A 14,274-nucleotide genomic window follows, 5' to 3' on the forward strand; every position below is an offset into this window, starting at 1 on the left:
TCTACAGATATAGCATGAACAGTATTCTATTCTAACTGGCTGCATTTCCTCTGGTATGGGGGGGGGGCACTCCACAGGATCAGAAAAAAGCTTCAGAAAGTAGTCAGTCAATCCATTATAGGGACCAGTCTCCATAGCATCAAGGACATCTTGAAGGCGCAAAACCTCAAAAAGCATCATCAAGGACTCCCATCATCCAGGACATCCCTGTTCTCATTGCTACCATCAGGAAGGAGGTGCAGGAGCCTGACAGCACACCTCAATGATTCAGGAACAGCTTCTTACCCTTTGCCATCAGATTTCTGAATGGACATTGAACCCACGAACACCATCTCCCTACTTTATATTTCTATTTTTGCACTACTTATTTAATTTAACATTTTAGTATATATGTATAGACTTCTTACTGAAATTTAGTATTTATTATGCATTGCAATGTACTGCTGCCATATAACAACAAATTTCATGACCTATGCCGGAGATATTAAAGCTGATTCTGATTCTGTTTGCTTCATCGAATAGATGCCAGCTCGATAGGATGTTTAATCTGTGTTCTGGGTAACTGGAGAAAATGTCATGAGCAAGTTTAAGGTCAGTTTAATAATTGCTCACACTGTGACTCCTGCTCTGTACTGGTGCCACAAAACAACAAATTTTACAATGTACGTCTGTGACATTAAATCCAATTCTGATCCTGTTAGTATCGTTAATGGGAATGGAGATTGTATCAAGGGTTTAGTGTGGTGACAGTTTTGTTTTGTACAGTGATCCAACTCCACTGAATGAATTTTAGCGGATTTCCTTATTCTAGATCCTGGGATTATTGGATTATCCATAGTATCCTAGTGTTTAATAGATTGGAAGCCCAGAATGTCAGTGATGACTCAGCAAGTTGCCAACTTGATGAATTGGGGATGAAAGGGTTAATGTAAGAGGAGTGTTTGATAGCTCTGGGGCTGTACTCACTGGAGTTTAGAAGAATGAGGGTGCATCTAATTGAAACCTATTGAATTTTGAATGCCCTAGATACAGTAGACTTTAACAGTGCCTATAGTAAATATTCATACACCCACCCCTTGAAAGTTTTCATGTATTGTAGTATCAAAGTGAAAACATATCTCTACAAAGTGATCTGAATTATTTACAAATACAAAACACAAAGTAATTGATTGGATAAGTATTCACCCCCTTTAATATTACACACCAATTAATCACTGGTTCTGCCAATTAGTTTTAGAAATCATATAATTAGTCAAACAGAGATCACTGTAGGTAGTTAAGGTTTCAATTGATTGTAGTAAAAATACATCTGAATCTGGAAGGTCCAACGGCTGGTCAGTCAGGATCCTGGTAAAAACTATACCATGAAGACAAAAGGGCACTCCAAGCAACTCCGCAAGAAAGGTTATTGAAAAGAACAAGTCAGGAGATGGATAGAGGAAAATTTCCAAATCACTGAATATCCCTTGGAGTACAGTTAAGTCAATCACCAAGAAATGGAAGGAATACAGCACAGCTGTAGATCTGCCTAGAGCAGGCCATCCTCAAAAACTGAGTGACCATGCAAGAAGGAGACTAGTGAGGGAGGCCACCAAGAGACCTGTGACAACTCTGGAGGAGTTACACACTTCAGTGGCTGAGATGGGGGAGAGTGTGTATCCAACAACTGTTGCTGGGTGCGTCACCAAAGAGTGTCAAAGGGAAAGCCATTTTTGAAAAAACACCCACAGGAAATCTCGGCTAGAGTTTGCCGGAAGGCATGTGGGAGACTCTGAAGTTAGCTGGAAGAAGGTTCTATGATCTGAAACCAAAATTGAGCATTTTAGCATCAGACTAAGCGCTATGTTTGGCATAAACCAAACACCACACATCCTCAAAAACATACCATCCTGACCGTGAAGCATGGTGGTGGTTGCATCATGCTGTGGGGATGTTTCACTGCAGCAGCCCCTGGAAAGCTTGTGAAGATAGAAGGGAAAACGAGTGCAGCCAAATACAGGGAAATCCTGGAGAAAAACCTGATACAGTCTGCAAGAGAACTGTGACTTGGGAGAAGACTTGTTTTCCAGGAAGACAAAGACCCCAAGCATAAAGCCAAAGCTACATTGGAGTGGCCAAGTTAGAGATCAAACTTCAATCCAATTGAGAATTTTTGGTTGGACTTGAAAAGAGCTTTTCACTCACAATTCCCATGCAATCTGACAGAGCTTGAGCAGTTTTGTAAAGAAGAATGGGGAAAAATTGTAATGTCAGATGTGCAAAGGTAGAGACAGACAAAAGGCTGTAATTGCTGCCAAAGTGCATCTACTAAATACTGACTTGAAGTGGATGAATACTTATACAAACAATTATTTTCTATTTTGTATTTGTAATTAATTTTGATTACTCTTATCATTCCCACAATCCTGTTTGAGAAGTTGCAGAACCTGGGCCCCTGTACCTTCCTCTGCAATTGGATCCTCAACTTCCTAACTGGAAGACCACAGTCTGTGTGGATTGGTGATAACATATCCTCCTCGCTAACATAGAAACATAGAAAAACGATCAACACTGGAACACCTCAGGGGTGTGTGCTTAGCCCACTGCTCTACTCTCTGTATACGCGACTGTGTGGCTAGGAATGGCTCAAATACCATCTATAAATTTGCTGACGATACAACCATTGTTGGTAGAATCTCATGTGGTGATGAGAGGGTGCACAGGAGTGAGAAATGCAAATTAGTGGAATGGTGCTGCAGCAACAACCTGGCACTCAAGGTCAGTTAGGCAAAAGAGCTGACTGTGGACTTCAAAAAGGGTAAGACAAAGGAAAACATACCAATTCTCATAGAGGGATCAGAAGTGGAGAGAGTGAGCAGCTTCTAGTTCCTGGGTGTCAAGACCTCTGAAGATCTAACCTGGTCCCAACATATTGATGTAGTTATAAAGAAGGCATGACAGCGGCCATATTTTTGTTAGGAGTTTCAAGAGATTTAGCATGTAACCAAATACACTCAAAAATGTCTATAGTTGTACCATGAAGAGCATTCTGGACAGGCTGCATCACTGTCTGGAATGGAGAGGCTACTGCACAGGACCGAAAGAAGCTGCAGAAGGTTGTAAATCAAGTCGGCTCCACCTTGAGCACTGGCCTATAAAGTACCCAGGACATATTTAGGGAGCAGTGTCTCAGAAAGGCAGCGTCCATTATTAATGATCTCCAGCCCCCAGGGCATGCCCTTTTCTCAGTGTTACCATGAGGTAGGAAGTACAGAAGCCTGAAGGCACACACTCAGTGATTCAGGAACAGCTGTTTCTTCTCTGCCATCCGATTCCTAAATGGACACTGAAGCTTTGGACACTACCTCACTATCTTTAATATATAGTATTTCTGTTTTTGCACATTTTTAAAATCTATTCAATATACATAATTGATTTACTTGTTTATTTATTATTCTTTTTTATTTTTTTTCTCTCTGCTAGATTATGTATTGCATTGAACTACTGCTGCTAAATTAACAAATTTCACATCATACACCAGTGGTAACAAACCTGATTCTGATTCTGACTTTGTAGAGATCTGTTTTCATTTTGACATGAAATAGCCTTTTTCTGTTGATCAGGGTCTAAAAAGCCAAATTAAATCCTCTGTGTTTCAATGTTGTAAAACAATAAAACATACAAACTTCTAAGAGGAGATGAATACTTTTTGTAGGAACTGTATAGTCTAGGACCAAAGGGTACAGTCTCAGAATACAAGGATGTTGCTTTAGAACAGAGATGAGGAGGAATTTCTTCAGCCAGAGGGTGGTGAATCTGTGGAAGTTCTTGCCACAGACAGCTGTGGAGGCCAAGTCATTGGGTACATCTAAAGAGGAGAATGGGTTGATAATTATGCAATCAATTATTTTGTGTTTTATATTTGTCATTAATTTAGATCTCTTGTTAGAGATCTGTGTTCACTTTGACATGAAAGAGTCTTTCTCTGTTGATCAATGTCAAAAAAGCCAAATTAAATCCACTGTGATTCAGTGTTGTAAACCAATAAAATGTGAAAACTTCTAAAGGAGGGGGAAGAATACTTTTTATAAGAACTGTATAGTCTAGGACAAAGAGCACAGAATACAAGGATGTCCCTTTAGAAGAGAGATGAGGAGGAATTTCTTTAGCCAGAGGGTGGTGAATCTGTGGAATTTGTGCCACAGTCAGCTGTGGAGGCCAAGTCACTGGGTATATTTAATACAGAGGTTGATGGGTTCTGGATTAGTAAGGGTGTCAAAGGTTATGGCGAGAGGCAAGAGAATGGAATTGAGAGGGATTATAAACCAGCCACGATGGAACGGCAGAGCAGACTCGATGGCTGAATGATCTGATTCTGTTCCTATGTCTTATGATATCATTGAAAAGCCTAGATGGACGTGGACATGGAGAAGATATTACCCATTGTGGGAGAGTTTCTGACTCAATAACGTTCCCTTTCAGATGCCAGTTTGATAGAATGTTTAATTTGAGTTTTGGGTAACTGGAGGAAATGTTATCAGCATATTCAAGGTCAGTTTAATAATTGTCTGCAATGTGACTGCTGTCACTCTCTTCAAATGTTACAAAACAATAACTTTCGCAACATTTGTCAGCAGCATTAAACCTGAATCTGATCCTTTTGGGAATGGAGATTGTATCAGGGGTTTAGTGTAGTCAAAGTTTTGTTTTGTAAAGTGATCCAACTCCACTGAATGATTTGGAACTGATTTCCTCATCCTAGATCCTGGGATTATTGTATTATCCATTGCAACCTAGTATTATTCAGATTGGAAACCCAACTTGACCATTCTGACTCAGCAAGTGCCTACTCGAGGAACTAGAAATTAAAGGGTTAATGTACAAGGTGCGTTTGATGGCTGTGGGTCTTAAATCTAGAAGAATGGAGAGGGGCTGGAATCTCATTGAAACCTCCCCAACATTGAGGACATCTTAAATAGGTGATGCCTCAAGAAGGTGGCATCATTCAATAGTTAACCTCACCATCCAAGTTTTGCTTTCTCCTCATTGCTGCCATCAGCGAGGAAGTTCAGGACCCTGAAGACACTCACTGACTGCTCTAGGAACAGTTTCTTCCCTCTGCCATCAGGTCTTGGACCAGACAATGAACCCATGAACACTACTTCACCGCCTTTTTTCTTATTTTTTGCTCTCTTTTGGGACTACTGGACTTAGACCCCTCTACCATAGGAAACATCTTCTCCACATCCACTCTGTTGACTCCATTCAACATTCCACAGATCAGAGGACACAGCCTCTGAATTGAGGAACGCCCATTTAGAACTGAGATGAGAAGGAATACCTTTAGTCAGAGGGTGATGATCTATGGAATTCATTGCCATAGGCGGCTGTGAAGATCAAATGATTGGTTATATTTATAGTGGTGTCAAAGGTTACAGGGAGAAGGCAGGAGAATGGGGTTGAGAGGAGAAAATAAATCAGCTATGATGGAATGGCAGAGCAGATAGGCCGAATGGTTTAATTCTGCACCTACAGTATGCCTGATGGTCTTATGGTCTGACTTTCTGTTTTGTGACCTGTAGTTTGATGGGAGGTGGGGGGAGTGTTAGAGGGAGTGGGGTGGGGGGTGGTGGGAGAGAGAGCCTGTCTGAGATACTAAAGGGCTGATTTGTGAACTGTAGTTTGATGGGGGGGTGCGGTAGAAGGAGTGTGGGGTGGGGGTTGGAGAGCCTGTCTGAGATACCAAAGTGTTGGTTTGTGAACTACATTTTGATGGACTCCTGATTAACAGACTCTTTGGTGCTTCTGCTGCTCCTCACGTGGTGGAGTGGGGGGGGGGGATCGATTCTTCTGCTGTTGCGAGTTGGGGGGGGAGGATTGATGCTTTTGCTGCTGCTTGTATGAAGAGAGTTGGGGGGTCTTTGGGGCTTCGATGTTTCTATTATTTTATGGGGTTTCCCTGTTTTGTGGATGTCTGTGAGGAATACGAATTTCAGTCTGTGTGCTGTATTCATTCTCTGATATTAAATTTACCTTTGAACCGTAGAAATAGTGGAATGTAGATACGATTTGACTACTTCTCTATGATGTCTGAGCCCATTATTAAAATGACAGGATCCACCTGTTCAAAATTTACTCACTCTCAATACAAACTAAACTTCATTATCTTCACGAAATTCATTCCAAGGATGTTGCGGGACTGGGGGCACCTGAGTTAGACGGAAAGATTAAATTGGTTAAGACTTTATTCCTTGGAAAGTAGAAGATTCGTGAGAGTTTGACAGAGGTATACAAAACTATGAGGGGTATAGAGGCTTTTTCCACTGAGGTTGGGTGCGACTACAACAAGAAATCATGGGCTAAGGGCAAAAGCTGAGAAGTTTAAAAGGAACATGAGGAGAACCTTATTCACTGAGAGGGTGGTGAGAGTGTGGAATGAGCTGCCGGTACAAGTGGTGCAAGAGACCTCGATTTCAACATTTAAGAGAAGTTTGGATAGGTACGTGGATCGAAGGGGTCCGGAGGGTTGTGGTCCCAGTGCAGGTTGATGGGAGTAGGCATTTTAAATGGTTCAGCATGTACTAGATGGGACAAAGGGCCTGTTTTATTATTTATTGAGATAAAGCATGGAATAGGCCCTTCTAACACTTCGAACCACGTTGCACAGCAATCACCAGATTTTATCCTAACCTAATCCAGGACAATTTACAATGACCAATTAACCTACCAACTGGTACGTCTTTGGACTGTGGGAGGAAACTGGAGCACCTGGAGGAAACCCACACAGTCACAGGGAGACTTACAGGCAGGGGTGGGAATTGAACCTGGGTCATTTCTACTGTAAAGTGTCATGCTAACCACTACGCTACCGCGCCGCCCAGTTTCTTCCCACCGTCCAAAAACATACCATTCAGTTGGTTAATTGGTCATCGTAAATTGTCCCATGATTAGGGTTAATTTGGGCATTGCCAGGCTCTGCGGCTCAAAGGGCCGGAAGGGCTTATCCCACACTACATCTCAAGAAGTAAAGTGTATCAATAGACAATAGACAATAGATAATAGGTGCAGAAGTAGACCATTCGGCCCTTCGAGCCTGCACCGCCATTTTGAGATCATGGCTGATCATCTACTATCAATACCCAGTTCCTGCCTTGTCCCCATATCCCTTGATTCCCCTATCCATAAGATACCTATCTAGCTCCTTCTTGAAAGCATCCAGAGAATTGGCCTCCAATACCTTCTGAGGCAGTGCATCCTAGACCCCCACAACTCTCCGGGAGAAGAAGTTTTTCCTTAACTCTTCCTAAATGACCTACCCCTTATTCTCAAACCATGCCCTCTGGTACTGGACTCTCCCAGCATCTGGAACATATTTCCTGCCTCTATCTTGTCCAATCCCTTAATAATCTTATATGTTTCAATCAGATCCCCTCTCAATCTCCTTAATTCCAGCGTGTACAAGCCCAGTCTCTCTAACCTCTCTGCGTAAGACAGTCCAGACATCTCAGGAATTAACCTCGTGAATCTACGCTGCACTTCCTCTACAGCCAGGATGTCCTTCCTTAACCCTGGAGACCAAAACTGTACACAATACTCCAGGTGTGGTCTCACCAGGGCTCTGTACAAATGCAAGAGGATTTCCTTGCTCTTGTACTCAATTCCCTTTGTAATAAAGGCCAACATTCTATTAGCCTTCTTCACTGCCTGCTGCACTTGCTCATTCACCTTCAGTGACTGATGAACAAGGACTCCTAGATCTCTTTGTATTTCTCCTTTACCTAACTCTACACCGTTCAGATAATAATCTGCCTTCCTGTTCTTACTCCCAAAGTGGATAACCTCACACTTATTCACATTAAACGTCATCTGCCAAGTATCTGCCCACTCACCCAGCCTATCCAAGTCACCCTGAATTCTCCTAACATCCTCATCATATGTCACACTGCCACCCAGCTTAGTATCATCAGCAAATTTGCTGATGTTATTCTCAATGACTTCATCTATATCATTGACGTAAATTGTAAACAGCTGTGGTCCCAATACCGAGCCCTGTGGCACCCCACTAGTCACCACCTGCCACTCCGAGAAACACCCATTCACCGCTACCCTTTGCTTTCTATCTGCCAACCAGTTTTCTATCCATGTCAATGTCTTCCCCCTGATGCCCTGAGCTTTGATTTTACCCACCAATCTCCTATGTGGGTCCTTATCAAATGCCTTCTGAAAATCGAGGTACACTACATCCACTGGATCTCCCCCTTCCTGGTCTAACTTCCTGGTTACATCCTCGAAAAACTCCAACAGATTAGTCAAGCACGATTCACCCTTGGTAAATCCATGCTGGCTCGGCCCAATCCTATCACTGCTATCCAGATATGCCACTATTTCATCCTTAATAATGGACTCTAGCATCTTCCCCACCACCGATGTCAGGCTGACAGGTCGATTGTTTTCTCCCTCCCTCCTTTCTTAAAAAGTGGGATAACATTAGCCATTCTCCAATCCTCAGGAACTGATCCTGAATCTAAGGAACATTGGAAAATGATTACCAATGCATCCACAATTTCCAGGGCCACCTCCTTTAGTACCCTAGGATGCAGACCATCTGGACCTGGGGATTTGTCAGCCTTCAGTCCCATCAGTCTACACATCACCGTTTCCTTCCTAATGTCAATCTGTTTCATTTCCTCTGTTACCCTATGTCCTTGGCCCATCCATACATCTGGGAGATTGCTTGTGTCTTCCTTAGTGAAAACAGATCTAAAGTACTCATTAAATTCTTCCGCCATTTCTCTGTTTCCCATAACAATTTCACCCAATTCATTCTTCAAGGGCCCAACATTGTTCTTAACTATCTTCTTTCTCTTCACATACCTAAAAAAGCTTTTGCTATCTTCCTTTATATTCCTGGCTAGCTTGCGTTCGTACCTCATTTTTTCTCCCCGTATTGCCTTTTTAGTTAAGTTCTGTTGTTCCTTAAAAACTTCCCAATCATCTGTCCTCCCACTCACCTTAGCTCTGTCATACTTCCTTTTTTTTAATGTTATACAATCTCTGACTTCCTTTGTCAACCACTGTGGCCCCTTTCCCCCCTTTGAATCCTTCCTTCTCTGGGGGATGAACTGATTTTGCACCTTGTGCATTATTCCCAAGAATACCTGCCATTGCTGTTCCACTGTCTTTTCTGCTAGGATATCCGTCCAGTCAACTTTGGCTAGCTCCTGCCTCATGGCTCCATAGTTTCCCCTGTTCAACTGCAACACTGACACCACCGAGCTGCCCTTAACCTTCTCAAATTGCAGATAAAAACTTATCATATTATGATCACTACCTCCTAATGACTCATTTACTGCAAGATCGCTTATCAAATCCTGTTCATTACATAACACTAAATCCAGAATAGTCTTGTCCCTGGTAGGCTCTCGTACAAGCTGTTCCAAGAATGCATCCCGTAGGCACTCTACAACCTCCCTATCCTGTGGTCCAGCACCAACCTGATTCTCCCAGTTCACCTGCATGTTGAAATCCCCCATAACTACTGCGACATTACCTTTGCCACATGCCAATGTTAACTCCCTATTCAACTTGCACCCAATATCCATGCTACTGTTTGGTGGCCTGTAGATAACACCCATTTGGGTCCTTTTGCCCTTACTGTTCCTCAGTTCTATCCACACAGACTCTACTTCTCCCAACCCTATGTCCCCCATTGCAAAGGACTGAATCCCATTCCTCACCAACAGGGCCACCCCATCCCCTCTGCCCACATTTCTGTCCCTACGATAGCACATATACCCTTGTATATTCATTTCCCAGGTCTGATCTCCCTGCAGCCACGTCTCCGTTATCCCAACAACATCATAGTTACCCATTCGCATCTGAGCTTCAAGCTCATCCGCCTTATTTCTGACACTTCAGATATAGAATTTTTAGCCCATTTCTCCTCTCTTTGTTTGAATCGCTGCCTATTGTGCTTAACCCAGCTCTCCGAACTCCCATTGGGCTATACGCCCCTAGAATTTTGTTGTCCTTCCTAAATTTACTTATTCTTTCAACACATTTAACTCCATGTTCCGTCAGACCATCCCTCTGTACATGTGTCCTCCTTATCACTTGTTCCGCCTCACCTTTCTCGACTACACACTTAATATTCCGGAACTGTGTAGTCCCCACCTGTCCTTTATTCTTCCTCTCGCTATCCTCTCTCACATTCTGGATCCCCGCCCCCTGCAAATTTAGTTTAAACCCCCCCAAGAAGTACTAGCAAACTTTCCTGCAAGAATGTTAGTACCGCTCCAGTTCAGGTGTAAACCGTCCCTTCGGAACAGATCCCACCTTCCCTGGAACAAATCCCAATTATCTACAAACCTGAAGCCCTCCCTCCTGCACCATCCTCTCAGCCACGTATTAATCTTTATAATCTTTCTGTTTATATCGAAACGGCAGGGCCCAGGTCTGAGAGTGACAAATGATCTGAGGTTTGGATGATATAGCTACTGGGTCAGTTTGATAAGGTCAGGGTGTTGGGGCTGGAGGCAAAGGACAGGCTGGTTCAGCTGCTGTTACACAAGGTTTACCCATCTCTACGCTGAACTGAGGCTGAAATGGGCTCCTGTATTGGCTGCAGTGATGACTGGCTTTGTGGCTGTGGACTTACTTTCACAAACTTCAGTTCTGAATTTTATTTGCTTACTTTTATTGTTTGCACCATTTGTTTTTTTCTGCACGTTGGCTGTTTGACAGCCTTTTTTTAAATGGGTTCCTTCAGGTTTAGTTGTTTTGTGGCTGCCTGTAAGGAGACGAATCTCAAGGTTGTATATAGTAGACATACTTTGATATTAAATGTACTTTGAACTATCCAAAACTCCACCCGCTTTCTCACTCATATTTTGAGTCTGCTCCTCACCAGTATATACTGACACCCAACGTATACAGTGGTTCTACTTTTTCTGTCTGGACACCTGGACTGACTTAATGAGATCCAAGTTGACATCAAACATATTTTCAATTGTAAATCAAAGTTCAAAGCAATTGTGGTGGAGACGTTGCCAACCTGTAGTGACTGAGGTCTGTAAGTGAGGAAATCGAGGATCCACTTAGTGGAGTTTTTACTCTAAAAGCTCATGGTACTTGCAGTAGTGGCTTCTAGTATCTACATGAAGTTCTGTCCCAAAGTCAAAGTTCAAAGTAAATTTATTATCAAGATACATATACAGTATGTCACCATATACAACCCTGAGATTCATTATCTTGCAGGCATACACAATAAATCTATAATAAAATTACAATAGCCACAACAGAATCACATCAAATTGGGCATTCAGCCAAGTACAGAAGACAACAAACTATTCAAATATAAACAGAAAAAAAGATAAATAAATAAACAATAAATATGGAGAGCATGTGATGGAGTGTCCTTGAATGTGGGTACATTTCAATGATGGGGCAAGTGAAGTTGACTGACCCACAGCCACAGCCACGTATCCTTCCTGGGATCCATCAAATCCCTCTGATGCTCTTCTCCTTCCCTTTCTACCATGGTCTTCTGTCCTCTTCTATCAGATTCCCACTTGTCCAGTAATTTCTCTCACCAATCAATTTCCCAGCTCTTTACTTCACCCTTCCTCCTCTCCTGGTTTCACCTGTCACCTTGTACTTCTACCCCTCCCCACACCTTACTCTGATTTCTCATCTTTCTTTCCAGTCCTGATGGAGGGTCTTGGCCCGAAATGTCAACTGATTATACATACATGCTGCCTGGCCTGCTGAGTTCCTCCAGCATTTTGTGTGTGTTGCTTTGAGCGAAGTTACCTCCTTTGTTTCAAGAACCTGCTGGGTGAGGGGTAGTAACTGTTCCTGAATCTGATGGTGTGTGTCCCGAGGCTACAGTACCTTCTTCCTGATGGCAGCAGCGAGAAGAGAGCATGTCCTGGGGAGGGTGGTGTTGTCCCTGATGATGGATGCTGCTTGCCTGCGGTAATGTTTCATGTAGGTGTGTTCAATGGTGGGGAGGGCTTTACCTGTGATGGACCGGACTGCGTTCTTTATCTTATTGTGGTTTTTGTTGCAGTGCCTCAGAGCTGGAGTAACAATTATTTCGTTTGCCTTTACACATGTTCTGGAAATGACATTAAACAATCTTGACAGCAATCAGAGGGTGGAAGAACCCAGGAGAAGCCTGCCTCTCCACTGCTGCTGCTGGTGAACGTGCAAAACATGCCTCATATCCTGGTATGAGACACCAATGCCTTTGAACAGAAAAGTCATGCAAAAAGTAGTCGATTTGGCCCAGTCCATCACGGGTAAAGCCCCCCACCAACTATTGAGTATATCTACATGAAATGCTGTTGTAGGAAATCAGCATCCATCAACAGAGATCCCCACCACCCAGGCCATGATCTCTTCTCACTGCTGCCATCAGGTAGAAGGTACAAGAGACTCAGGACTTGCACCACCATGTTCAAAATCAGTTACTATCCCTCAATCATCAGGTTCTTGAATAAAAGGGATTAACTACACTCACTTGCCCCATCATCAGGATGTTCTCACAATCAACAATCTCACAGTAAGGGCACTTTATCTCATAATCCCATTTTCTCGTTATTTATTGCGATTTATTTATATTTGCATTCGCAGTTTGTTGTCTTCTGCACTCTGGTTGATCTTTCATTGATCCTGTTATAGTTGCTATTCTATAGATTTGCTTAGTATGCCTGAGGAAACAAATTTCAGGATTGTATATGGTGACATAGATGAATTTTCGTTATAACATTAATTTGAACTTTCAGCATTACAATGGAGTCTAAATTAGACGGAATGCATGGAATCAACATATTCTAACGGTGTCACTCCAAACATGCTCGAGGAATTCTCAGCAGCTTGGGTCTGGTTTACCAAACTTTTACCTTACAATGAAGGTGATTCGGAATTGTCAGCCTTTTGAAGGTCATTTCAATTCTCGATAGTTTTATTTGTTGAGAACATAACTCACGCCCACTGACATAAAGCCGGGTAAGAACTCCAAAGGGCGGTCCGTAATGAGACTGACCCAAATGCATAAAAGTCGTCAGCAGGTGTGAATTTCAATCGGGACTTTAATTGCCCTTAATTTAAGGGTAGTTTACTGTTTGAATCTGGTGGAAGTGGTACAACTGTGAATTTTGAGATACAGCCTCTCTTGCTTCTTTTCCAGAATCTGCGTACTCTGTCACCATGAGTTTTGGGGAACCGCTGACAACTTTGTTGGTTGTTTTATTGAGCGTCCTGCTTCTGGTGAGATTCTTTCAAAACAACCAGCGGCAGAAAGGCAGGCTTCCCCCGGGTCCTCCTGCCCTCCCGATCGTCGGCAACCTGTTCCAACTGGATTTCAAAGCACCCCACAAATCCCTCATCAAGGTAGGGGCAACGTCTGAATATTTAAATTACACATAAAGAGAATTCTTTATTAACAAATTCCTCCACTCGAGGTAGCTTTCTTTGACAGAACCGCCGAAGCAGTTGCGTGAGGGATGGTTATTTCAAATGTAAATCGCGGCATCAAATTACCTGTATCTCGCTATTATCGACCCGCACAAAATGCTGGAGGAACTCAGCAGGCCAGGCGGCATCTATGGACAAGAGTAGTGTCGACTGTACTCTTCCAGAGGTGCTGCCTGGACTGCCGAGTTCCTCCAGCATTTTGTGTGTGTTGCTCGGGTTTCCGACATCTGCTGATTCTCTCTCGTTTGCGACCTGGCTATTGAACAGTAAAATGCAAAACTCTCAGGCACATACATATGGCTAGGGTGCCTAAGACTTTGCACAGTACTGTAGTGACTTTATGTATTGCATTGTACTGCTGCCGCAAAAAGGGAAGAAATTTCATGACATGTGAGTGATGATAACCTGGTTCTGATATGGGTCTTTATTGTGGACTGAGAGTGGGAGGGGGAGTCACGGTTGGGAAAGGGGAAGGAAGAGGGAAGGGTGTGGGAAGCACCAGAGACGTTCTATACTGATCAATACACCAACGGTTTGGAATCAGATCACCTTGCCTGGGGTCTCAAGGCTGGATGCGTCTGCACCCATGCCACCCCTGCCCCTGACACTCCTTCTCTGCCACCCGTCCCAGGGCACTCCACCCTCACCATTCCAAAATTCCTTTTCTCCGGCCAGTTTTACAAACTCGTCGTCAGCTCCCTATTGACAAATACAGTTCAGTGCCTAAGCCGTTTGGTCCCTGAGAGGAAAATTGTTCTGGGTCTTATCTCTCCTCTAGCTAAATTGATTGACGAACATCGTATGGAGTATAAAATG

The 14,274-nt window shown here is 43.1% G+C and overlaps 1 protein-coding gene across 3 annotated transcripts in view; it reads left to right on the forward strand.

Moving 5' to 3' along the window:
• Nucleotides 1-572: 572 nt before the first annotated feature.
• The window catches only part of LOC132402259 (cytochrome P450 2C19-like), a 61,150-nt gene continuing 47,448 nt past the window's right edge, over nucleotides 573-14,274 (forward strand). The window contains exons 1-2 of one of the 3 annotated variants that reach the window (XM_059985056.1): nucleotides 573-591; nucleotides 13,172-13,374. In XM_059985056.1, coding sequence (XP_059841039.1) covers nucleotides 13,192-13,374 — 183 coding nt within the window. In that variant the 5' untranslated portion in view covers nucleotides 573-591; nucleotides 13,172-13,191. The other 2 variants (XM_059985055.1, XM_059985058.1) reach the window with 2 other exon arrangements.

This window comes from Hypanus sabinus, chromosome 11, assembly GCF_030144855.1.
Source record: "Hypanus sabinus isolate sHypSab1 chromosome 11, sHypSab1.hap1, whole genome shotgun sequence".
Taxonomy (NCBI): domain Eukaryota; kingdom Metazoa; phylum Chordata; class Chondrichthyes; order Myliobatiformes; family Dasyatidae; genus Hypanus; species Hypanus sabinus.